Source organism: Acartia tonsa, chromosome 3, assembly GCF_053477335.1.
Source record: "Acartia tonsa isolate MP-2025a chromosome 3, ASM5347733v1, whole genome shotgun sequence".
Classification (NCBI taxonomy): domain Eukaryota; kingdom Metazoa; phylum Arthropoda; class Copepoda; order Calanoida; family Acartiidae; genus Acartia; species Acartia tonsa.
The window spans coordinates 22,553,617-22,580,552 of NC_137262.1; the positions used below are offsets into that span (position 1 = coordinate 22,553,617).

The window sequence follows — 26,936 nt, forward strand, 5'->3', positions numbered from 1 at the left end:
ACAAATGGACATCATATTTTACTTACTGATGTAAGAATAGGACAGTTTTTTCTATTAAAACAATTTAGTTCTAATAGTTCTTTGGTACAGTGACTGCAGAGAACCATCTATCATCCAGGTTCTAATCCCCGAATTGTTTTTTGGGGGTAGGGTGATTTTAGTTATTTTTTGGTGGGAAAAGAGAGGGGAGGTCAAGCAACCACCAGTTATAATTTTAGTTTTTTTAAAAAAATTCAAAAATTTGGATTTAAAAGAAGAATTAAATCAGTTCAGTTGTTATCGAATTCTTAATCTACAATCAAAATAACCCTTCATACTTACTACAAGGTTTAAAAAATATTCGTTTTCAATACTTGGAGGAATAGAACCAAAAACCTTTCTAATATGAGACTGCCGCACTAAGCCCTAGACAGTAGGTATAAAGATATGTTAGATAAAAATTTAGGTGATAATAATAAAAATATAGTAAGTTTTGCTAGAGCAAATCTCCTCTAACTTTTTTACACCTTATATTATTATTCAACCTTTATTTTATATCTTTTTTTTCTTGAAAGAAATATTACTTATAAATGAGAGGAAACACTACATTATAGTCCATTGTCCATTGCAGAATAAAAACCTACTGACATTTAAATCTTAGTGGGATTGAACCTCGAACCTTTCCAATACAAGACTGTCGCACTAGCCCCTAGACTAAAGGTGAAGAGAAATTCAGGAACTTATTCAAATTAACTAATTATAATATAACAATCTATTTAACAGAGAAATAGGAATTTCTACAATACCCCCTCTCTCTCCCTCTCTTTCTCTCTCTCTCTCTCTCTCTCTCTCTCTATCTCTCTCTCTCTCTCTCTCTCTCTCATGCTGTGGTAATCACGGAGGTTTGGTGGGCATAATTTTTGCATAATGGAAATAATAAACAAGGATATTATTACAATGAATTTTTTTGTGTAAAATCTTATATATTGTAAAACCAAAAGAAAGTAAATAAAACATTGAATAAATCTAGCCAATCGCGTGATAATTTTAGAACGCGGCCTCTAATAGTTATATAAGCAGACGCCTTAGCCCTCAAAATCACTCAGCCAATGCAATAGAAGAAGGAATCTTTTAGAATACTGAAATTGTTATAGATTTGTGTTTTGAAAAGAAAAGTTTTATCAGGGAGGGATGAGACATTATAATATAAACTTAAAATCCCATTAATTAATTTTGAATGCTTCGTACACTAAAAAAATATAGAAATCTTCCTTGAAGGGTAAATAAAATCAGGGGGGTTGCGTGATTTTACATTTAACATTTTGGGAGTTGCGTGATTATCGAAACACAACATTTTGAGTTTTATAACATGTTTCCTTTTTCTAAAAAAAAAATTTTAAAAATATAGTAGGATCCCATATTTAATATTTTTTAAAAAGAGAGGCAAAATTATAAATATGTTTTTAAATAAAATAATGAAACTAATAAAGAGACGGAAGAAAAGGGATGATAGAGAAGGACATTAAATCTTTAAAAAATATGAATATTTGTAGTTTGATTTTTTTCTTACTTTCTTAGTCAGAGATAAGACAATGGAAGAAAAAGTTTAATATTCAGGGATAATACAATGAAAGAAAAGAGTTTAAAGGCAGTGATAAGACATTGGAAGAAAAGAGTTAATAGTCAGGTATAGGACAATGAAAGTAAAGGGTTAATAGTCAGGGATAATAGAGCTATTAGTTGGGGATAAGACAATAAAAGAATTGAATTTTTTAGGTGGTGCCTGTACCACGATTTTTCTTGAAAAATTTTAAGAGTAAGATCACCAGAACATTTGAAAATTGCATTAATTGATGATTATGTAAATAACATTGTATTCAAGGATGTATTAATTTGAATTAATATTTGTAATATATAATAATTGAAATACAAAATAATTTTTTGATCCTACAAATAATATATCAGAAGATAGTAAAGAAACGCGCAGCCAATAGCGCGCTCATAGCGCGCTCTTGGCTAGTCATAATATATTCTCATCTTTTATTCAAGGACTATTGTTTAGTTATTTCTCTTTCATTCCTTTTTAAAGATCTTAATCTTGCCCTTTTAAAAATAATTTTCAATATATGTATATTCATTACATGTCCCCAAAGCCTCGTTGTGTATTTTAAGGAAGGGCGAAGGAAAGAAAATTCGACCCTCCACTTTAAGCTTTTATTTTTAAAATGAAAAGTAAAAGAATTTTTAAAGGAGCAATTTCTTTTGGTGACGTGGAGGTATCCTCCCCCCAAAATATATCACTTACCTACAGCTTTGTAAAGGAGAAACTTACAAGATCTTTTGAACAGACATTCTGATATTTTTACAGGGATAATAATTCTTTTTAGTGCCGTTGTAGTATATTTGTATGAAGTGGGAAAATAAAATATAAATATGAGGATGTGCAAAACTTTGTTTGGAAGTTGGAGACCAAAAATTGTAATATTTTATTTTGTTCATGTGTCTGCTAAGTTCCAACCTCACATATTATTATTATTATTTATATTTGAATTTATTTTCATTATTTCGGCACATTTAGATTTTTTGTACACAGAACCCCCTCCCCCCTTCCAACATTTATCTTTAAATGAATTGAAAGCGAGGGGGAGTTTGAGTTTTTCGTTTGTTTAATTATTACTTTGAGTCATATAGGCTTCGCTTTATGGCACTTTACGGAAATGCACCAAAAGCTGTGAACAGCATGTAATTGTTTTCTCGTATTCATTTGAATCCGGTGGATAGGAACCGGTTCTCATGAATACGAAAAAACTATGTCTAGCATCGTATTATATCCAGTTTTCTACGAATATAGAAATGTACAATCATAAGATTAAAACTAGTTTTTTTCAGCCGGTGCCTTCGGCACCACGGGGTACATACAGACAGACATAATGAATGAGGGAAGCTAAGCCAAAATAAAATTGTATAATATGCGTTAGAAATATTACAGTTGCACATTATTTACATTGGTGTTTTATATATTCTAAAATTTGTCTCATTTGTCATAACAAAACGTATCCTGTCAAGCTTTGATTCCCTTACTCTGTCTGAAATTCTGAACAGGTATTTTTTAAGAGCAAGGAGGGGAGTGTGGTAAGAGCGAAACGCTCAAAATTTTGAAGGCGTAAAGTAGAAATATTTTCTGTGAATATTTCCCTTTTTTCATGGAGGGTGTCAACTCATTTCTTTTTTTACACATAGACTGAAGTTTTAACTAGTTCTTTTTAATTTGGTAAACATATTTGGCAAACATTAGTAACTTTATTATAGATTATAATATTATTCTAATTTGAAATTTCGTCTAGTGTTTAAGGGCGTATGCATCCTTGCTTATACAAAACAAATGTGTTGTGGATCAAAAATACATTTTTACAACTTAAGTGCTCAATTTAACTTTAAATTTTGAATATTTTGATTTGAAATAATTAAGGATAGTTAAAAAATAACAAGGCTAAACTGAAAAGAACAATAGCATCAATAAACCCACTGCATGATAAATTACACGATAAAAATATGATAAACACAACTCTCACTTTTACAAGAAACAAAAAGTTGTATAGAAATCTGAATTGAACAAAATAATTAGGTTTGAGACGCAAGGAAATGTTAGATCGTTCTGGGATTCATCATTGCTATTTTTTGATTATATAAGAAGAGGTTGTAAATTTGTTTAAACCAATACATTTGGTATCGATTATTGAGTTGTAATGCTTAAATTATACCTTATCTATACATGATTCTTATTGAAAGTCTTGATAGTAGACGAACGCACGTTCAGAAATGCCATAAATGTAGAAAATTTTCGTTTGTGAAAGTGCTAGAAAAGAAAAACAAAAGCAAATTAAAATGATTGTCCTCAAATTGGAATGAAAGGGATAAATAACGGAGGCGTGGAGCTGATGGGAACTGGGAGGCGTGGAGCGAAAATTTGACATTCCATGCATTCTAATTTCATATCCTTTGCCCCAATTCCACTCTCTTACAATTTTTCTAACAGGTCCAAGCTAATTTCACAACCGTCAAAAGATAATCCCTTTAATTGATCAAATTATGTTTTAAATGATTTAAAACATATTGCTTAATGGTTTTAGTATTATTGTCTATGGATACGAGAATAAAGAAGATTTTATGAAAACCCTTTAATCATGTTTGATTAGGGAGAAAAAGAAATGCTTGTTCTAAAATATATTAAAGATTCAATTAATTTATTGGTTGATAATATTTATCTCAGATTTGCAATCACGTCATATTTTTCTTTAAACACAGTAAAAATAAAACATGTTTGATAACCCAGCCTACAGTGTCCAAGCTTTTTTATTTGGGGGCGGGGGGTAAAATTTTGAAAATAAAAATTTTAGGGGTGCCTACGGGGGTAAAAATTGAAAATCCAAATTTTGGGGGTGCCTACGGCACCCCCAAATTCATTTGGAGGGGGGGGGGGGTAATCACCCCTTTAACCCACCCCCCCCTTGGACGTCTATGCCAGCCTAATTCTAAGATAGGTACACCCGTACAATAGAGTAATGCCCTCATGCTTTTATTTGATTTCACAATAGTTGTTGATAATGATAGAAATTCTACGAGTGGCTAGACTGCCAGGAACTTTTGAATTTATACACCTATAAGCCAAGGTCAGGTTTTCTTTTAGTGAAAGTTTAAAAAAAACATCATTTTTTTATTTTAGAAATAATAAAGGCCATAAAATTTATATTTGTTAAATAAAGTATAATTTAAAACATAAAAATTATAAGCAAAAGGTAAATAAATGTTACATTTTAGAATCTTGACTTACAGCTCCAAGGCCGTAGTTGAACATTTAGTGTTAGATTTCTTAGTGCAGACATGCTTTACTAATATTTTGTAAATTCATGATTTCACAGGTAAAATACCTGAATTTAGTTTGAACAAGGATTGAAACACCCATAGTGAATTACAAACATATATATAAATAAATAAATTTCATTGTTCAAGAAGAAATATGACATCTCTGATAGCAGCCAAGTGAAGCATCTACCTATCTGAATCCCCCATTAGATTACAGAAGAAACAAATAGGAAAGAGAGTTATAGAGTCATTTAAAAAAGAATTTCTTTAAAAATCAGGCATACATCTTTCATTTTAGCTGTATTATATTATATAATTCTCCCTTAGGGCACATAGACAAAGTGAGTTTTAAAGTATAAATATACAAATAAAGCAGATGAAAGTGCAAATTGAAATTTTAAATTGATATTTGTATTTATAAAAGTTATTTCAATTGTGTTTTTGATCACTAAGATTTGATTACAAAATATTGTCCAGCATTCTTTCTATCGTTTAGTTTGTTTCTAGAACTGTGTATATGTCTGTGAGTAATAAGTAATGTGTATATTTGTGTATATATGTGTGTGTATGTGTGTGTGTGTGTGTGTGTGTGTGTGTGTGTGTGTTAGTATGTGTAGGTCAGCCTCTTAGTATAAGCTAGACAGTGCAGCGCGCTGGCCATATGTTTGCCAGGAGTTCACCTGGAGGCCACGAATTTTACTTAAATCTGTTACAATTAATTTCATAGTAAAATAAAACAATATAGTGATAAAAAAAACATTTTTATTAGGTACATTTTAACCATTTAGCTAGTGAAAATTCATTTATTTTATCAATTTTTATTTAAAACAGAAATTGTAGGATTAACATATAAATAATGTGTGGATGTATGTATAAATTGTATATGTTGCTCTTTTGGGAATTTCCCCTTGTACTCCTCTGTAAATAAGTGTACATATGTGAGTAGTTTTAGAAATTCATTTTTGTTACTAGATGTACATTTCTAAAATTATCTTTTTTTCAATACCAACACTTTGATAGTTTAATTAAACGCCTGTCCTACCTAAGATTATAAGGTGAAGGTCACATGTAGAGTCTATGATTGAGTCTCTCTTAACACATTCCTGTTTGACATTATGACAATCATTTTGACATATAATTGACTTGGGAGGCACTATCCAAGATTAGGACGTATATTTTTAACCCTTTGAAATCATATCTGCTTATGCTTAATTTTGAAACGTACAATTTCAAAACAAGTTAAACATCATAAATAGATATTAAAGTATAATAATGTAATTTTTGTTATCTAAATTGAATATGAAAATTGAGCAACTACCTTACATATCAAAAGAGAAAATATTCCCAAACACAATCATAAAATAGGATAGTTTATATCAAGTAAATTTAAAAGTTATTTTCAACATTTTTGTTTTACCCCTAATATTTCCATCATTAAGAAAAAGTTTACAACGTAATGAATTTGAAAGGGAACATTTGAATAACAAGAACAATCATCTTCATAGATAGCAAGGCAAATAGACACACACCCACTCAAAAACAGAGCCTCTCTCAAAAATATGTTCAAGGGTATATCTTAAACGGGGTTAAATAGGCCAGATATATGTATATTGGTTCTAGGTAAGCTACCAAACTGAAAATATGATTATGGAATAAAATTAGCTTTTAAAACAGAATGTTTAGCATAACAGCTTTCATAGAATTGCAGCTAACCTTTTATGAAAGGTATTTGTCATGAATCTCGCTTTTCGTTTAATTCAATTGAACATTTCCTGTTTTTTTATTTAATTGTTTTTACATTCAATAAAAAATCGCAGACTAAACGACTTGTAGAGTAGCTGCGATGCTAAAAATAATAGATAGAAAGGGTAGCAAATCAGAGATGTGTGAAATCTATTTGAAAACATTTTCTCTTTGGGGAGTAAAAGATTCATTAATTAGTCTGCTGCGGGGGAAATTACTTGGTTTTTACAACTTTTCTGCCGGGTAAAACAAACTTGGATTGAATTGTAAATAGTCAATAGAAATACAGTGGAAGTTTCAATGATATTTGAAATAATTTAAAATGACTAAAAATATTGAAATACACGCATAAAACTTAAAGAAAAAGAAAATGGCAAATGCCAAAGAAATATTTTAGGCAATATGGCTTTTCCTTATGGTAAGTGACTCAATTTTTTTTAAAGATGTGTGAAAGGGTTTCAATGCTCGGGTGATTTCTTTCTTGTTATTTTACTGTGTTGTTATGATAGAGTTGGGGTGGGAAATTTATATTTATATGCTAAAAATGTCAAATTTGAGTTTTAACTGTTTCCTTTAAATAATAATCTACAGAGGGAATTATGTTATTTTCATATTCTTGACAAATATTGCGAGACGTTATTTTTCTGTTATTTATGCATTCCAAATTTTATTAGTAGCGAGTTTACTCGACATTTTGAACGCATTTTGTTGTACTAGCTTCCCTTTCATCTGTAGTTATTTTGTTCGTGTCTTACTTTTCTTATTTATTAGAGGTCTCTAGAGGCACTTGGGGAGGGAGGAGTTGAATTCAAAAACCCAATTTTTTTTTTATTTAATAAATCTAAGTTAAATTTAAATAAAAAATTAAACTTTCTTATTTGGGTGGGAGGGAGAGTATTTTTTTTCGGGGGGCGATTTCTCTTTGGAGGGTGGTTGTACCCTTCCAAAAATAATTATAAATCTTCCAAGGACCTATGAAATGCAACCCTGTAATGAAGAACCATATTGGTTCAGTTGTCAGCGAGATACTTTTACACACAAAAAAAACCAGAGATCCTTTTACTTTATGAGGTAAGATTATGCTTCCGTAGCTTTATTTTTATTTTATATTTTTTTATATTGGTCAAAACTACAAGAAATCTAAATATGCAATTTAGAATTTACTAAGCTTTCTTTTCCCTATGTATTTTTATATTTATTATGCATTTTTAAATCTTGTTTATAAGATGTTGTGTAACCCTTGCAACATAAAAAGTGCATAAATTGAAAATATTAGGATATTTTGCATCCAATCCTAAATTTTTAATCATATTTTGTTAAAGTATATTAGTTAACGTTATAGTCAAATTTTTGGTTTTTGATAATGATAAAAAATCAAATATTACCGTTTATTTAAATACTAGCGATGATACCCAGTAGACCGGGAATGTGAGGGAAGTTTTATGGGTACAAGGGCAACAAATAACCACTAAAATAGTGACTTTAAAAGTTTAATTATATTTGTGCTAAAAATCTTTTTCTTTTTTACATTTTTTGGCAAATCAATTTTGAATCAACCCCCATCATACTAATATTGCAATGGATACCCTCAACTGTAGCGTTAATTATACCGCATCCGCCCGTGGCCTTAAAAGTGATTGGTTATGATCTTGGTCCAACCCGCGTCACAAAATTAAAAGTAAGAACTTCCAGTCAAAAGTAGTGCAATCTAAATCATGTATGTATTGATGAATATTATGCACTTGATTAAGCATAAACTAGGTACATCAAAAATAACATTTGTTGCATTCATTATCACAGACAGAAGTTAGTTATAGAGAAGCTACTGTACTAATAAAAGTTGAAACAATTCTTCTAAATCTTGTCCGATCTAATCTATTTAATACAATGGACAGAACATTGTAACCCAGGAAAGACTGAAACTGCATTAAAAATACCTTTAGATACAATGACCTTAGACGGTTGTCAACACAAAATATCTCCAGGGACTGCATTTTTTCAAAGGGACGAGGACATATAGAAACAATAACTTGAAAAGATAAATCATAGGTGTTAAATTGAATGTGTACTTCTAAAGTAATAATCAATTAGGATATTCAATTTTTAAATACTTGTTGCAATCACCAGTTGACGAAAGTCAACAAACATTTCTAGCTTTACATTTTTTCTTTTAAAACATTCAATTTATATATATATTTAATGACTGGCAGCTTTTATATAACTTAATATTTTTCCAATTAAAAGTAAATTTTTCATTTGATTTATATATGTACCTACATTATTTAAAAATAGTCATTAATAAAAACTAAACTTAAATTAACTTGAAGTGCAAATTTAATGCATACATATACAATACAGAATAACCTTGGAAAGTTATAGGGGTCACATAGCTAATACTTTAAAACAAACTTTCAACTAATTAATGTATTTAAGTACATTTAGCTACATTTATAGTCATTATTTGTAAAGGAATGTTGATAAATCAGCTTAGCTTCTAACTCCTGTAAATCTAGCAAAATTATTGATTCCAAATTTCTAAGGGGAATCTTCTCTAAAACTTATCAGCCTTTTTATATCTGTTCTAGTACAACGTGATATAAAACTACGTCACTGTAGAAAACCTTTCCCCTGTCTTCTTTATCAATTTTAATAATTGATTGCTTATTTGCTACAATAGATTTAATTTATTAAGTAAAAAACGACACTTTAGTCTCTTTGAAATTAAAATTGCTTAAATGCTAGAAAATTAAACAAATATCAGCTAAAGATTAGCCAGGTGGTATTTTCACATGTATCATTAATATACAAACTACAAAAGAGATAACTTTTTAGGAATTTAAATCAATTAGAAGAAAATAATTAAATTATTTGGAAGGCCACATAATACTATCATTTGTTCTGGCTACGATAACCTGAATTTAAAACTTTTGTCTGGAATTTGTGATGCAGTTAAGAATATTGAGGTAAAGAAAAGTTAATGTGTCTAGCGAGATAATTTACTCTTTAAGATTACATTTTTAAACATCTAAGAATTTATTTTAATCTATCAAATTTTTTAAATTTTAAAATGTACACAAAAATTGAAAATATGTTTTTAAAACTAAACAATGGAAAATTTAAAGTCGTCAAATTACTTGAAATTAATTATAGAGATGCTTCGCTATGCCTAATGATCTTAGGAATCCATATACCAAAACAAGTAGATAAGATGATTGTATTAAATGTTGCTTTAAAAATAATGTTTCATATCGATATATGGAATTCCTGGTAATAATTAAAGTGTTGCTACAGTTTTTCAATCATTCCCAACTGTTACAGGAACCAAGTTGGAAATCAATATGACAACACTTTAGTGTGAAAATTAAACATGAAATATATGCGGGGAAAATAATCATTTAATAATGTCTTATTCCCGACAGTGATCTGGTTATAATGATTATTTTTATTCAAAAACGTATTTCGCTTTAGAGAGCCGAAAATTTACAAAACAAACATTCATACTTTTTACAATCACAGAAACATATAAAATGTTTATTTTTATGTTTACATTATGATGTAATTGTGATTATTTTACAGATAAATGAATGATTCATTTGTATACTATACACCTGATAAAAATTTACAGTGTACAATGCTAGTTATGCTAATGGGAAATGTTTCTTTGAAAAAGATTTTTTTTCTGTTCATTCCTTTAACACTTTAACTATTTACTGATCTTATTTTTTATTGATCGATTGATGTTTCTTCTATTTTCTTTAGCGATGCTTCTTTATAATTGCCTGTCCGTCAATGAGTACATCATTTTCTCGGCTTCTATTTAAGATATTAAGCTGAAATTTTTGGTGAAGATTTCTATGACCGCCTAAGAATAATTTAATTTTCACTTGTTAGTCACATGCATTTATTTCTGTGTTGGACCTTAATGTTTATAAATTCCATGTTTATATACTTCCTTATAAACAATCATGTCTACTGAAAACATTAAAATATAATCATTGACAGGAATAATTATTCATAAAATAAAGAAATTTTGAGTGCAGATAAAAATTTAAACAATAAACAGGGTTAATTAATGTTTATTATAATGTTCTTCCTAAATTAAAAAAAAATATACAATGTTGATAATTGAAATATAATTGACATTATATAACTGAATTTTGAATCATCAGATTTAATATTTACTTAATCTAACTTTGTACACAAACTTTTAAATTTTCTCAAAATTTAATGCATTTTTAAAAATAAATAGTTTCCTTTATCAAGGAAAGGAAAATGATATTTTAAAAAAATTTTGTGGCAATTTCACTTCAATCAAAAGTGTATCGCAATAGAATTTTTATAAAAAACATATTTTTAGTGCTAATTTGGTTGGTTTTTGATTTTGTTAGGTCTAGATTGATTATTATTTTGAGTTTGTTCTTTTGATTAAACTTTTGATAATCTTAAAATTTTTCGAATACGTATCCTTTATAAGTTTATGTTTTGTGTATACTGTAGAGGACATACTGGGAAAATACGTCGTATGCACTTTTAACACTCTCATAAACAAATATCAATGACTCAACAACTCAAAATATTTTATCTAATGCGCGCATTTAGCAAATATTTTGTCATTTTTATTCTATAGGTATATTAGGTATATTTAGATCAAATTTAGAAAGTTTGAATTAATCCAAACCCAAAAGAGATAGAATTTTTGTCTGTTTATTTGTTTTTACCAAATATTTCGCTAACTGTGGACTAATTAAGTTTTACTTAAAAGGGGGGCTTAATATAGATCTATGTGACGTTTTTTTATGTATATTAGCTTCCCTAAATTAGTAAATAGCCTCATTATAGATCCTCCCCCATCCCAATAAAAATTCATTTTATTTTAGCAATGTTGGTATGTAGAAAATAATTATCATAAAAAAAACGAAAATCTAGCGGGCTTCTCTTATTTCAAGTCACTTTGGGTAGCACTAACCCTGCGGGGCAATCATGAACATTTATCTAACCTAACCTAAAACAACCTATCAAAAGCTACTTTGGAAATACGACAAAACCAGCTACATCGTTTTCTATGATCCGAAAATATTAATCAACATGCCATTAACAAATTTTAAATAGGTAATACTCTTTCTAATATTGTTTAGGGAAATGTATTAGCTTAATAATCAGTAACTAATTTGACGGTCTAGTGGATGTTGGGTATTAGTAGGGCAAGGGGAAAACTAGTTTAATAGTTTAACATGATATCTTGGGGCATTGCACGTTATTAGGACAATTTTGTGGCTTTTATCTATTTGTGCTATTAAGTTTAGCACAAAATGAGGTATACTATTAAAAACATTCATTTTGATTTGTTCAATAGGATTAATATACTGGCTCTTATCTGAGTAAATCTCATTTGCCCTTCAGGACAGGCGGAGAAACAAATAAAGTTAATTATATAATAACTTTGCTATGCTGACAATAATTTCTTTACTTTGTATGAAAATGCCTGTAAAAATGTATTTGTATTAGTACTAAATATACTTTTACGGCAAGGTACAAAGTGCAATCCCAGGAAACCGTGAAAATTGTGTCCAGGGGCGTCCAAGCTTTTTTTTTGGGGGGGGTAAAAAATTTTAGGGGGGGGGTAATTCGTGTTTGGGGGGGTAAAATGCCGCGCGAAGCGCGCCGAAATTTTTTTTTACCCCCCCCAAAATTTTTACCCCGGGGGTAAAATTTGATTGGGGGGTGTAATTACCCCCCCTAAAGTCTGTTGGGGGGGGTAAATACTCCCCCCAAATCTGTTGGGGGGGGGGTAATTACCCCCCCCAAACTAATTTACCCCGGGGGTAAAATTTTTGGGGGGGGTAATTTAATTATGTAAAAAAAGCACCTACCTAATCTATTAAGTTAATAATAAGTACTATCTTATAACATAAAGTAGTAAGTAAGGTTTATTTGACTATAGCTTCAGATTTCATTACTTTTAATACTGAGTTCTCCTTTTTAGGAAAGCTTCACATAGATCCCATGATGGTTCCACACTATTATAGGTCAATCCTTTGAGTGGTTTTAGGCTATTTTTCTCCTCCCTTTTTACCCTTTAGAAAACACGAGTTCTTAGATGCTAAGGGCGCCACTACTATTCAAATATATAGTAGTATCTCATTCTTTAGAACATAAAAATACAATAATTAACTCACTAACCAATGAACCAATATGATTTTACTTTAAAGTGAAGCGTCTTATAGGTCCTGGTAAGTTTTATAACTAGTTTTGAGACACCCTGACATCCTCCCAAAAGAAATCGCCTATAGAAATTCTTTTTCATTATTTAATGAAATATTTAATTTAGTTAGGTATCTATTTTATGGAATCTTCAGTGCTTTACAATTACATCATAGATCCCCGGGATGGTTTTAGCCATTATAAAGGCCCAAGCAAATAAAACATGATCAAACTATTAAATTTTTTGTTATCATTGTTAAGAACTGTTTTAACTGGTTGGACAGTAAAATTTTTTTTAAGAACATTCAATTTGGGGGGGGTAAATACCCCCCCAAAAAAAATTTTTTTAAAGAACATTTATTTTGGGGGGGGTAATTACCCCCCCCAAAATGGTTTGGGGGGGGTAAATACCCCCCCCAAAATCGTTGGGGGTGCCTACGGCACCCCCAAGGTAGGGGTAATTTTTTTTTGGGGGGGGTATTGTTCACAAAATTTTGGGGGTGCCTACGGCACCCCCAAAATCGTTTGGGGGTGCCAAATGGCCCATTACCCCCCCCCTTGGACGCCTATGATTGTGTCGCCTACTTTTTAAATGCGTTGCATCTTTACAAGTACTGATATTCTTTTTTGGATACTAATGTTTTCTTCTCACACTTTAAATTTTAATTAAAAAACAAAGATTTTTTGGGAAAGCTGAGGTTTTTTCTTCTTTGGGTATATGTTTTGCCGTTTATGGGATAATCACAGGCGGTTGCGATATCAATGTAAATTTTGTTCCTTGTTTTTTTTACAGTTTAAAATATAACTGTATTCCCCATTTTACTTTCTTTTAGCTTTAATTCTACAATGGTGTAAATATAAGATTTTGTTTTACTGAATCTTAGATATAGTGTTTTAAGATTCTCCTTTTATTGGAGAAAAAAATTATTTCAAAATTGCTTAAATAATTAGGAAGCTTAATATGAACAATATATAGTATTTTTATACTTGATGAAGAGATACATCTTTATAGCATTTTTACTAATCAAATTATGCTATGAAATTGTACCTTTTACGAGGGTTGATGTCCGGAGGTTTAAATAAAAGACGGACTGACACATTTTAATTGTAGAAAAGCTCGCCTTAGAAAAAATATTTCTTATCAAACATTTTTCTAAAGTCAAACATGCACAAATATATAATTCTATATCTTATAATGTAATTTTATAAAGTACAAATTGTAAACATATTAACTTTTATGTCAAATGTATGCAAATATAAAAGTAGCAAGGTATATGTATTGAGATATTTCATCAATTCAAATCATGTAAGGCTTGTTTTAGAAAATGAAAAATTGGAGGCTTCTTAGAAAAGGGTTTAAGTTTCGATTAATGAAAAAGCTAATTCTATACAAAGAAAATATAAGATTTTGTTTTACTGAATCTTAGATATAATGTTTTAAGATTCTCCTTTTATTGGAGAAAAAAATTATTTCAAAATTGCTTAAATAATTAGGAAGCTTAATATGAACAATATATAGTATTTTTATACTTGATGAAGAGATACATCTTTATAGACCATATTAACTTTTATGTCAAATGTATGCAAATATAAAAGTAGCAAGGTATATGTATTGAGATATTTCATCAATTCAAATCATGTAAGGCTTGTTTTAGAAAATGAAAAAGTGGAGGCTTCTTAGAAAAGGGTTTAAGTTTCGATTAATGAAAAAGCTAATTCTATACAAAGAAATGATTAAAAAAATAACTATCCTTGTTGTTGAATGTAACAAAATATAAGTAGGTACTCAATCATGAAAAAAAACTTTACTTTTCAGACGTACAAAGATTACCATACAACATAGCTGTACCGCTGTGTATGTGTGTGTGTGTATGTATAAAAAGTTGAGTGATCACAACTGAATCAAGATTCATCTGCCAAGCAGCTGTACACCAGGAGCAGATATGAGTGGGGAAGGTATGTTTTAAGCTAATCCAGGTAGAGAGTAAAAATATTTTTTGACTTCAACAAAGCATTGAAAAACCCCAAAATATTTAAACATACTATGCTAGTGCTAAATTAGAAAAAAATAATCATTATGGTCCTGATCCTCCAAGTTTCCAGCAAACCTGGAATGTCTTCTTTTTTGACCATTTTTTTCTTTGAAATTTACATATAATATATATTCAATAAAAATCCACAGCTGTTTTCTCACCGTCTGCCGACAACGGCGTCTACCTTTAGCTACAACTTCCGCAAAATACAAGTTTAAATAAAGGTGCGGAATAGTGACCAACTACTAAGGTTTAAAAATATATACCACTAATTGACATAGAATAATTATTGTCTTCAAACTCAAGGGGTCAGATAATTGTTTTCCCATCCCGAGGACCCTGAACCGACGTTAAAGTGGGTCTTTTAAAATCAACCAATAGCGTAGGGAATATTATCACAGCCAAGGAGATACAAAAGTGTAGAAAGCAATTTGCTTCCAGATGAAAAGGATCCCTAATAGGTGAATCCAGGTAGTTGTCTGGTTATATGTACATCTATATTTATAGATTTATTAATATTTCACAAAAAAAATATTTATTTTTAGAAGATGAATGGGAATATGAAGATGAAGACGAGGAAGAACCAGAAAAGGTTATTAAATATTTTTTCCAGGATGGTTTCGAAGCAGATTGATATCCAGTGGATTAGAACCGGTTCTAAGCCACACTGAAAAATCATGAATCGTAGCGTATTATATCCAATTTTCTACGAATATAAAAATGTACAATCATAATATAAAAACCTTCGGCATCTCGGGGCTAACCAAACTGGTTTTAATCTTACAATTGTACATTTTATATCCGCGGAAAGCTGTTTATAATACTATGCGATAAATAATTTTTTTTCATATTTTGTAAAATAAATACAGTGGCCTACATAATGTGCTTAAATAAAGTAGTAAGGTCTATTTTAGTATGAAGCTAAAGATCTCGATAAAAACTTGTTTTTATACTTTGTAGGGAAGCTTTGTAAATATTAGGTGCTTTTAGGCAATTTTTCTGACCTCCTTGCCTCCCAAACCTTTAGGCTACGGAAAAGCAACTAGAAATATATATTAAGAAATTAAAGTCTGTGAAAATGGCTTTTTTTTCTTCTTTATTCCTTTGTGTACCACAGCTTTTTTTGTATTCCCCTTCTTCATTAGCAAAGCTTAATTATAACTGACCAGATCTGTCTGTCAGTCCGTGTATGCCACTTTAAATATATCTTTTTGTATAGATAATTTCCTCTTTCTCTCAATTACTTTCGCTTTTATTCCCTTTTCATTTCCGCCCAGACCCCATCTTCTAATAAATGTATTTTTCTCAGCTTATATAAATCTTAAAACTTTTTATGTTTTCATGTATGAGTAAGTAAGTTGTATTCTTCATGTGTTATTGTGTAAAGAAGCAAGTTGGAAGTTGTAAAACAACATTTTTTCTGTCTGTAACATGTAACTCTCTCAGTGGCGTGCGAACCGAAGGGGGCATTTGGGGCAATCGCCCCCCCCCTATCGACCAAAACGCCCCCCCCCTGCCCCCCCCTAGCCACCGCCCCCCCTGCCCCCCCCCTAAATGTTGAAAAATGCCCCATTTTGCCCCCCCCTGGTCAACAAAAATGCCCCTTTTTGCCCCCTACCCTACAAAAAGCAAAACTATCCCAGTTTCCAAAAAAAAAGAGCAAGAAATACTCAAAAAAAAAATTTTTGGCGCTTCACGCCAAACAGACAGTTACTATTCATTTAACATTACCAAATTTTTTAATTAGTGTAGAAATTAGGTTATAATCTTTTCTCACTGAACATAACAAACCAGGTAATAGAAAGTATTTTATTTTGTATAATATAAACTTTTTACCAAACAAATTTTCTACATCCCCAATGATGTTACACAAAATTACCCCTTATATAGATTACAATTAGTGGATGAAAGGTATGGAAACTCGACTTAATTAATTAACCAATCAAAATTCCATTAAAGTCCCCAAAGTTGTTGAGCCAATGAATAAGAAAATTTTATATGAAATATTGGGGACTAGTGTAATAAATAGCCCAAAAACCCTTCCCTCCCTGCATATTTGAAGAAAAAAATTTGCGCTTCGCGCCCTTCCAAATGGTTTCTGCTTTTTAACACATTGTATATTTTGTTTTTATTTCTATAAAAATATGTGTTAACAACAAATATTTAATCAAAAAGTTATTTTATATAAAAAAGAAACAGCGTTGATATTTATCTAAGGCTTTTTCTCAACACTGTATGTGTGTCTAAATGAAAACCCTTAAAACTAACTACACTCTATATTCCTAACTTGATAAAATACGCCACTCTTGTTGTCTTTAATTAATTTTAGTTCAAAGCGGAAGTAAATATTTTTAGGTGCGCTCCACGCACCGCCCTTATAAAGGGTGTGCAAAAAAAAATGCGGACATTTTTAAAATTTAGATTGCGCGGCTTGTGTTAATAGTAGAAAAACGTTATGCATACCATTAGAACTGCTATGAAGTCTATTTTTTGGAAATATAAAAACGATTCCTGTGCTACGTATAGTTTAGGAGCGATGTGGTAAAATGTCACAACTGCCTTAAAACTTGACTTGCGAGTAAATCATTAAAGATTAAAGTATATAAAAAATATGTACCTTTTTAAAATTTTAATTGCGCGGCTTGTGTTAATAGTAGAATAACGTTATGCATACCATTAGAACCACTATGAAGTCTATTTTATTGAAATATAAGAACCATTACTGTCCTACTTATAGTTTAGGAGCTACTTAGTAAAATGTCCCAACTGGCTTAAAACTTGACTTGCGAGTAAATCATTAAAGTTAAAAAAAGTGTGTGCAAAAATGCGGACATTTTTAAAATTCAAACTGCTCAGCTTGTGTGAATAGGAGAAAAATGCTATGTATATCGTTAGAACCGTCATAAGCTCTATTTTTTGGAAATATAATTACGATTTTTGTGCTATTTTTAGTTTAGGAGCTGTATTGATAAATATGAGAAAAGTGGAAAAATTTAATCTTTAATGATTTACTCGCAAGTCAAGTTTTAAGTCAGTTGGGACATTCTACCACATAGCTCATAAATTATATGTAGCACAGGAATCGTTTTTATATTTCCAAAAAATAGACTTCATAGCGGTTCTAATGGTATGCATAACGTTTTTCTACTATTAACACAAGCTGAGCAATTAGAATTTTAAAAATGTACGTATTTTTATTTGCATACCCTTTAATTTAATCTTTAATGATTTACTCGCAAGTCAAGTTTTAAGCCAGTTGGGACATTTTACCACATAGCTCCTAAACCATACGTAGCACAGGAATCGTTTTTATATTTCCAAAAAATAGACTTCATAGTGGTTCTAATGGTATGCATAACGTTTTTCTACTATTAACACAAGCCGCACAATCTAAATTTTATAAATGTCCGCATTTTTTTTTGCACACCCTTTAAATCATTGGAAACACCACTTAATCAAAAATTAGCAGTTTTTTAAAGTGCCATTTAAAGAGAGTAGGATATGTTGATATAACTTTTTAGCTTCTCTATAATTCACTATGGCTGTCAGTACATAATGCTAAGGGGGAAATGTGATTTTTTCAACTGCAATTAAAGATAGAAGGCTAAAACTTAATGTTAACATTCCCATCATTATGGAGTATAATTAACTATTAAAAATTCATGGAGGTCGGACTGCTTTTCAGGACGTTTTAGGCTATTTTTTATCTTTTAAATTTCAGGTATAGTCCCTTTTGTGACATTGCCTCTTAAGGTGCATTTCGTCATTATTTCACAGTAGCTTTTCACCTATTTATGGCTCCTGCGGGGCCAATTGCCTAACCCTGCGGGGAAATCACCTGACCTAACTTAACCTAGAATAACATTTTAAAAGCTACTATGAAAATATGACGAAATGCCCCTTAAGAGGCGTTGCCACAAAAGAGACTATACCCCAAAGTTTTCCATATTTCTAAGAGATTTTTATATCTGTAGATGAAAGGACAAGTAAATTTTTTTATTTTTTACATAGTTCTTTATATCTTTGGTTTTTATGGTACGATAAATTTGTTTGTTGATTATAAGATTAAAAAAAAATAAATTTCTTGCTGTTTCGAGCATCCAGTATGTAATTTACTTTGACTGTCATCACACAACATACAGCAAAAAGGATTTGTGACTTTTTCTATCTAAAATATATATTTATTTCAACAGGTGCTTTTTAAATCTACTTGTCTGTATTAATGATTTTTTGTGCTTTGCTATTTAAAGATGTTGTCATCCTTGTTGCCATACAATAAAGAAATATTTAAAATCAGTTTTACATATTAGGTTAATTTTTGGTAAATTATTTCCAAAATGAGTGTTTTTATCTCCCCCCCCACCAAAATTTTTTAATGGGGTTATTCATCCTTCCTGCTGAAATTTTATAACATCCCCTTCCACCCATAAAAAATGTTTTGTGGTGGGGGGGGGGGGAGGTTAAATTATCTTCTGTACTTTTTTTTCGAAGATGCTTTCTAGCTCCCTTCCCTTCGGTCATTGCAGGGTGGGGAGAAGGGATGGGGGAGAAGAGATGGGGGGGGGGAGAGATGGGGGATATAAATGGGAAATAGGGATGGGGGAAAGGATGGGGAAGAAGGGATAAGGACTAGAAGGCCCATAATCAAATAATCCCACCCCTTAAAACGCCCTTATTTAAAATTAGTATAAATAATCAAAATGCCCCCCCCTAAAGCAAAGTGCCCCCCCGGGGCACTTTGATTTAGGGGGGGGCAAAATTTTACAAAATCTTCAAAATGCCCCCCCCTAGACAAAGTGCTTCGCACGCCACTGATTACTCTCTTTCTTAACTCTACAGACTTTGGTTACACTTTTCTCTAAACAAACATACATCAAGTTTTAGCTTTCATGCAGGGGCATATATAGAAGGGTAACTCCCCTCCAACCGTCGTAAATTTATAGGGTGTAATGTCCCCTAGGCCCGAAAGAACCCCCTAAAAAATGGCTCACCACAAAGGAATTCAGCTTCAAAATGCAACATAGTTGTCAAATTTTAAACATGAAGCACTACTATGATTCAATTTATTCATTAGAAAGCATAATTTTAATTAGTTAAAAAACATTAGATCTATAAGTTAAGTCAGGCTAGGAAAAGAAAAAAAGTCTTGAAATATAATTTTAATACATTTTTAGTTTTTCAATATATCCGATTTTTAAAATCCCGAAGCACACCTTCCAAAAAAAAAAAAAAACTGGACTCGCCTGCTGTCTACAAAACATGTATTATTTATGTCTAAAAAGTTGTTATTATTATGATATACAAACAGAAAGAATGATAAGTTTAACCCCGTGGGTTTCAGGTTTTCTAGAAACTTTGGGTAAAGAATAATTATAACAATGATACAATTTTACATATTATTTAATCTATAATGAGGTATACTTAATTGTCAATAGATTTTAGAATCATTTTTGATCACACTTGGTACCAGTGGTCCAAGATATTAGAAAACAAGCGAAAAATTTATTCTAATCCGCTTCCTTTCTTTTTACCCACTTCCCTTATATTTCGAGTTTACAACAAATTATTCAAATATTCAGGTTAAACTTAACTGCTGAATCAAGGTCTTTAAATTATAGTATAAAAAAAAATAGATTAGACACTCAAAAACCGACAGCAATTTATGAGGATAAAAATCTATGTATATTATAATAGAACATAATATAATTAATATGAATTATGATTTCTGATATCTGCAAGATTTTTGTATCCTGTCTGTTTCAGTGTATGGGTGTGTGTGTGTGACGGTGTATACAATTTTATATGATTCTTTACATGTATCTACTAGAAGTAGGCGTTTCTAGTACATTGAGTCTTTTCAAACAAGTTTACATTTACTTTTATGCTTGTGATTATCCATACCGAGGACGTGCTGGAGATGCTTTAATGGGGTGTTGTCACGCACTAGCAGTTTGATTAAGGATCCATGTAATTAAACAATCTATGTAACCTTTTATAATCACCTATTATTAGGGGATTTTTTCGGTTTGCTCCCCTTCACTTCAAAATGATATGCACGGGCCTGATCCATACATTCATACTATTTTACAGTCTCTTGGCAGCCGAGGTTTATGTATATTCATTTACATCCTGCCTTCCTTTTTTTTGTACAAAAATCAATCCATTTTTATCCAATTTAATTTTATTTACCTGCAATCTTAAGTGGATAGAATTGAATTAAAAGCAATTAATATATCTTAGGAGACAGAAGGCAAGGCAGAAATCACAATCTCTGGAAACCTAATTAAGATTGACAGAAGCAAGGTAAAATTAGTTTTTATAAGCTTAGCCTCTCTATAATTAACTATAAGAATGCCTTAATATAAATAAATTTATTCTATGAAGTAGTTTGTTTGATTGAAGTAAAGGATCTAAGAAATTAATGGATTGTATACATTTCACTTTTTAGAGAAGGTTATGATAAGAATTGGGATGGTTTAAGTCTAATAACCATGTACATCTTCATTCTTCAGTCATAGTTACTACAAAAAAAAGTGATTTCGGCAAAGCTAAGCACTTGAAAGGTTTCGTGATTTAACTAAAATTGAAAATTAATTTCCTTGACAATATTTATTTGAAGAATTTAATATATTTTGTTATGAGCAGGGGACGTATTATACGCATGCACCTAAAGGCGCGGTATGTACATATACTATATCATACAGAAACAATCTCGTATAAGTAGATCCTAAATTTTTAAAACCCTATATTTTTGCCAAATATTGTATTGTAGCGATAGTAGTATTTTTAGATGCATAAGAGCAAGAAATTTTGCACTATGTTTGTTCGAAAGAATAAAAATTGTAAAATTCTTTGCTTATTTAGTATTTTTCATTGTACAGAATCGTATTAGCATGAATCATATTATCATCTATTAATAATGTGTAAATAACATAAAAAAAATAATGTTGTATTTTATTCATAATTTTTAAAATTATTATTTTGCGCTTAATGATATTGATGAGATTTAAGCCGATTGTTTATCATTTTTAGGTTTATATAAAAAGATATTTAACATGAATAAAACAACTTTAAATGGTGTGTAATGATTTATCAAAAGTTTTGGTGGTGCTAGGATCGGATCTCGACTTAAACCGCGTCATAATTTAAGACGTTAAAAGTTGTACCTAATGCTGCTATGTAAAATACACAACTGTTTTTTTGTTGTTGAAATTTGAATAAAATTGCCTTTAATATTTCGTATTGTAACCAAGAATGAATGAAATATTTCGTATTGTAACCAAGAATAAATTAAATATTTCGTATTGCAACTAAGAATAAATGACAACATAAATATGTACTTAAAAATGTTTTTTTTTATAAGTTTGCAAATATTTTTTTGCATTAATTGATTTTACTTTTGCAATGTCTAATCTTTAAAGAAAAATGAGTTTTAAGCATTGATATCAGGAATAAGGAATAACCAACAAGCAAAATAAAACAAAAAAATATTTTGGGGGGCAGATGTCGAGGTCGTCAATTCTACAATGTATTGACCCCAAATGACAGCTGAAATTATGTAGAGGTTCTGTGATTTTTTTTCCGAATTAATTTCGTTGTTGGTATATGCTGCATTGATATGAATTAAATTTTGTAATTGAAATTTTTAACTATTGCATGGTGCATACATTCAATTGTATTAGCCGGAGCACAGTGAGAGCCAAGTCAAACTTTCATTAACCTCCACACTAGTTCACTACATCACATTATCAAATTATTTTTATACAAACTTTTCACCTTTGATGTAAGTAGTTGTGTATGTATATTAGTATGTACACACACACACACACACACACACACCAACATAGTTTTCAGAGCATAAACCACTATACATAGTAGGCAACAACTTTTAGCAAATTAATTAGTATATTAGAAATTTATACTCATACATGTATGTGTATGTTTAGATGTATAATGAACATGAATGTATTTTTAATTAAAGTTCAGAAATATGATTTTCAACACAGCTTTTACAATTTTAAATTCAAAACTTCATGTTATAACCTTGCTACTAAATTTATAGTCTCTGTCGTATTAATAAAACCCTATTATATAAAGCAGTAAGTTTTTGGTTTGTCTGTTAAGATCTCACTAACCACTAAACTGATTGAGATTTCCGTTTTAGAAATGCTTTACTTATTATCTAGGATAGGATTAGTCTATCTTATTTTTATATATGAGTTTTCAAATAGGTTTCAGATAATTTACTGCTTTCCCTACTCTAGATGCTAATGACTTGAATTTTTAAAAAAATAATCAATGTCATAACTGTAATGAAAAGAATTAAAAACCAAAGATTAGGTATAGTCGAAACAGTTATTATCAAAATTAGTTTAATGTCTCCAATTATAAACAAAAAACCTACAAATTACTGTTATCTTAAACTTAATAATTCCAACATTTTAATACTTTACTAATTTATCAAATAATCATTGGATAGATTCCAATAACCGTTATAAACTATTCCTTTTATACCTCCGCTAGGTATTTCAAAATGGAAATAGTTAAACAAATTTTATAGACTCTTAAAATTTCAAATGCTTTTTATTTAAAAAAGGTTTTAAAAATATTTCACTGAAATAATATGAATTATTGTGCTGGGTAGGTTGACTGGTCTTCAGATGAGGAGGAGGAGGAAGACGAAAAGCCATCAGCTGTTCCTGCCCCTCCTCCACCCCCGCCCCCACCAGTGGCTCCTCCCCCACCACCTCTACCCCCAGGTATTATATTTTGCAAGATCTTAAACTGTTAACATCATCAGGGAGGGAGGGGACATTGATCTATTTATTACACTGGTCCCCAAAGTTATATCAAAACGTTTTCTAATTCGTTGGTTTTTACCCTTGGGGACTTTTATTGAATTTTGATTGGTTGGTTCATTTGTTGAGTGTCCAAACGTTTCAACTGCTAATTGCAAGCTATATAAGGGGTAATTTTGTGTATCATCATTGGGGATTTACATTAATTTCCATTAGATCCCTGTAACAACATAATACATTTGTTATTTGTACTGTTTTTAAAAGAATATGTGTAATTATTTTGTACGGGACACAATTCCTTTCTACTACACTAGTGTCCACCCTGTAAAAATTAACAATTTGAGTTATATGGTATAGTAGTAAACTAAAATGCCCTATTACTAACAGTAAAAGGATAAGTTGGAGAAGGTAGGGGGGGGGGGGAGATATAAGGCTAAGTACTGACGTCAATGCCCTTAACTCATAAAATCTCGTGAATACGCTCCGTGAGACACATTACACATTTAAGGGTATTTATTTTCTTACCTAAATGTTGAAATTGTCGTTGCTAAGTGTTCAATCATGTGCACTGTGTACCCTGTCAGTCAATCTAATGTCCGCTTTGTATAGGCACAAACACATTGGAATTCGAATATAATATTTATGCTAAAAACTCAGAGAACACTATGAATGTACGTTCTGTACGCTAAAAATAAATTTAATTCTTTCAAATGTCATTTTACTCTGTTAAAATAAATTGTCCAAACATTTACCCTCTAATTCTCTCTATCTCTCTTTACCAAATTCCTAATCTTATTCAAACAAGATCAACAAAATTAATAGCAGCTATCAAGTTTTGTGATGTACAAAAAGTTAAGAGCTACTTTTAATTTTCACTTTAAAATATCTTATTTTATGTTTATATCTCAATTAATCAATATAAAACTATAGATTCATTTAGATATTCTGTTTAATCATAAAGTAGAACAAAAAAGTTCCAAAACCTAAAAAAACCTTGTTGGGTTGGCCTGTTGGGAACTAAAAAAATGAAAATATTATCTTGAGACAAACTTTTTTATTTTAAAAGATCTGTTATAGAGTGGCTTTCCTTCTACTCAAAATATGTATATCAATATAATTTATTAGGATGCATTGAATATTTTTAGCAGCACACACACGCCAACACACACACACACGCCCACACACAAAAACAGTCACGCCCCCACACCCCAACCCACGCCACACAAACAAAATTGCACTACTAGTATGCATAATATTGCATATCAGCAGAAAATTAAGGAAAATGCCTTCAAGGTTAAGGATGCCAAATTTTCTTTACTTTCATTGCCATCAAATAGTATTATGGCTAGATTTTTTAAATCCATAAATTGATGATTTATTTTAAGTTTTCAAATCACTCTTTACATTTATAAAAGAAAATTTGGGGTCATCTCAAAAAACGCCTATCTCAGAAAACGCCTATCTCAAAAACGCCTATCTCAAAAAACGCCCATCTCAGAAAACGCCTATCTCAAAAAACGCCCATCTCAGAAAACGCCTATCTCAAAAAACGCCTTTTTCATTAAATGCCCACTACATTTTCAAAAAATAAAGCCTAATCTATAAAAAGTATTCAATAGAATAATACAATACTTGTCATTCATGATCTCATACTTAAAGCACAAATAAACAGTTACCAAATCAACCAGTAAATAAACTATGTACAAAGATGGATAAAATGGTAAACTAAGGGTTTAATTATGGAAGCTCATTCAAAAGTACATAATTTTTTAATCTGTTAAAAATATGAAGGAATATAGGGATAAGACATTAAAATAACCTCACCCTATTTTTCCCCTAAATATGGAAAGTTAAATTGTTAAATAAAAAAATGTTAAATTGCATTATAATTTATAATAATTATTCTAAACAAATCTTTTATTTTAAGGAACAGCTATATAATTCTGATAAGTTTAAAGCATATCATACTCAATAAATATTTTGTATATTATTTGTGTATGTTAATAGTTATATAACATGAATCTAAAATTTCTTTTAAGCATAATAAAAACTAGAACAAAATCTTTTGGTTTCCAAACTATTTATCCATTTCTTACACCCTACCCAAATTTCACAACCCTATTTTGAAATTCACCCATCCAAAATTCGACAACATCTTTATATGAATATCTCTTAACAAATTTACTAGGTTTAGTCATATTTACAACATTTCAACCTGATATTCTGTTAATTCAAGATTTTAGGTCAAACAATAAAGAAAATAAATAAGAAGTATGTTTTAATAGAGCTCATAGTTGTTCATCTTAATGTAATTACTGAGAAGTAAACTGGGTTGTTTCCAGTAGATATGTGAATTAAAGAAACTTAAAATATGAATTAACTATATAAAAGTTTTTGTTATTCAGTTATGACCAACTTTCATAAAGCAAACCTTTAGTATGTTGTTGCTCAAAATGCTTGAAAAAATAAAAAGTGCCTAAGGAATGTACTAGAGTAACATTATACTTCAGGGATAGATATTTCAATAAGAAGATTTATAATGTACATATTGTACAATATTCACAATACCTTCTTAGACTGATATGTTTCACTACAAGATGATTTTTAAAAATGTAGTAGGCATTTTATGAAAAAGGCGTTTTTTGAGATAGGCGTTTTCTGAGATGGGCGTTTTTTGAGATAGGCGTTTTCTGAGATGGGCGTTTTTTGAGATAGGCGTTTTCTGAGATAGGCGTTTTTTGAGTATAGCCAAAATTTGATTTGAATGCGTAAACTGTTCCTAATAATTTTTTCATCAGGTGGTTTAAACAAGAGTAAATCTGATAGGCTAGAACAGTTGAAAAAGCGGCCAACAAAACGACCAGACTGGAATGAGTTGATGCAGGTATTGTTATTAAATCATTTTTATATTTTCTCTCGAAACAATAAAAACAAATTTTCAAAGCAAAAAAAATCACTTACAAGACAAGGATTGCAATATTCACTAATAAAAGAAATACAGAAATAAAAGCATTAAATTATCAAGAATTGACGGATGGACAGATGTTGGGTAGTTAATCAACAAAATTGTAAAAAAGAACAGTCTTCTATCTATGTATTGTATAACCTAGTACATGTATAACAGGACTAGCGATGAAATTTAGTTATAGAGTAGCCCAACATATGTGGACAAGTGTTAAAAAATTATTGGTTTTAATACATTTTCCAATTTCTTTTGTTAAAATGATGAAAAACTATTTTATAATTAGTGCCTGTTTTCTAAATTAATTATTATGCTTCGAATGTATGATCTCATTCACATTGCTATTTGTTTGTAGCC

General features: G+C 30.4%; 1 protein-coding gene across 3 annotated transcripts in view; it reads left to right on the plus strand.

Moving 5' to 3' along the window:
* Positions 1 to 14,593: 14,593 nt before the first annotated feature.
* LOC145313660 (uncharacterized) overlaps positions 14,594 to 26,936 on the plus strand; it is a 35,421-nt gene continuing 23,078 nt past the window's right edge. For 2 of the 3 annotated variants that reach the window (XM_080153167.1, XM_080153168.1), the window contains exons 1-6: positions 14,601 to 14,742; positions 15,365 to 15,411; positions 21,060 to 21,122; positions 21,465 to 21,497; positions 23,464 to 23,578; positions 26,416 to 26,501. In XM_080153167.1, the coding sequence (XP_080009293.1) occupies positions 14,730 to 14,742; positions 15,365 to 15,411; positions 21,060 to 21,122; positions 21,465 to 21,497; positions 23,464 to 23,578; positions 26,416 to 26,501 (357 nt within the window). In that variant the 5' untranslated portion in view covers positions 14,601 to 14,729. Of the gene's footprint in view, positions 14,743 to 15,364; positions 15,412 to 21,059; positions 21,123 to 21,464; positions 21,498 to 23,463; positions 23,579 to 26,415; positions 26,502 to 26,936 lie in introns of all 3 variants that reach the window. The other variant, XM_080153169.1, reaches the window with a different exon arrangement.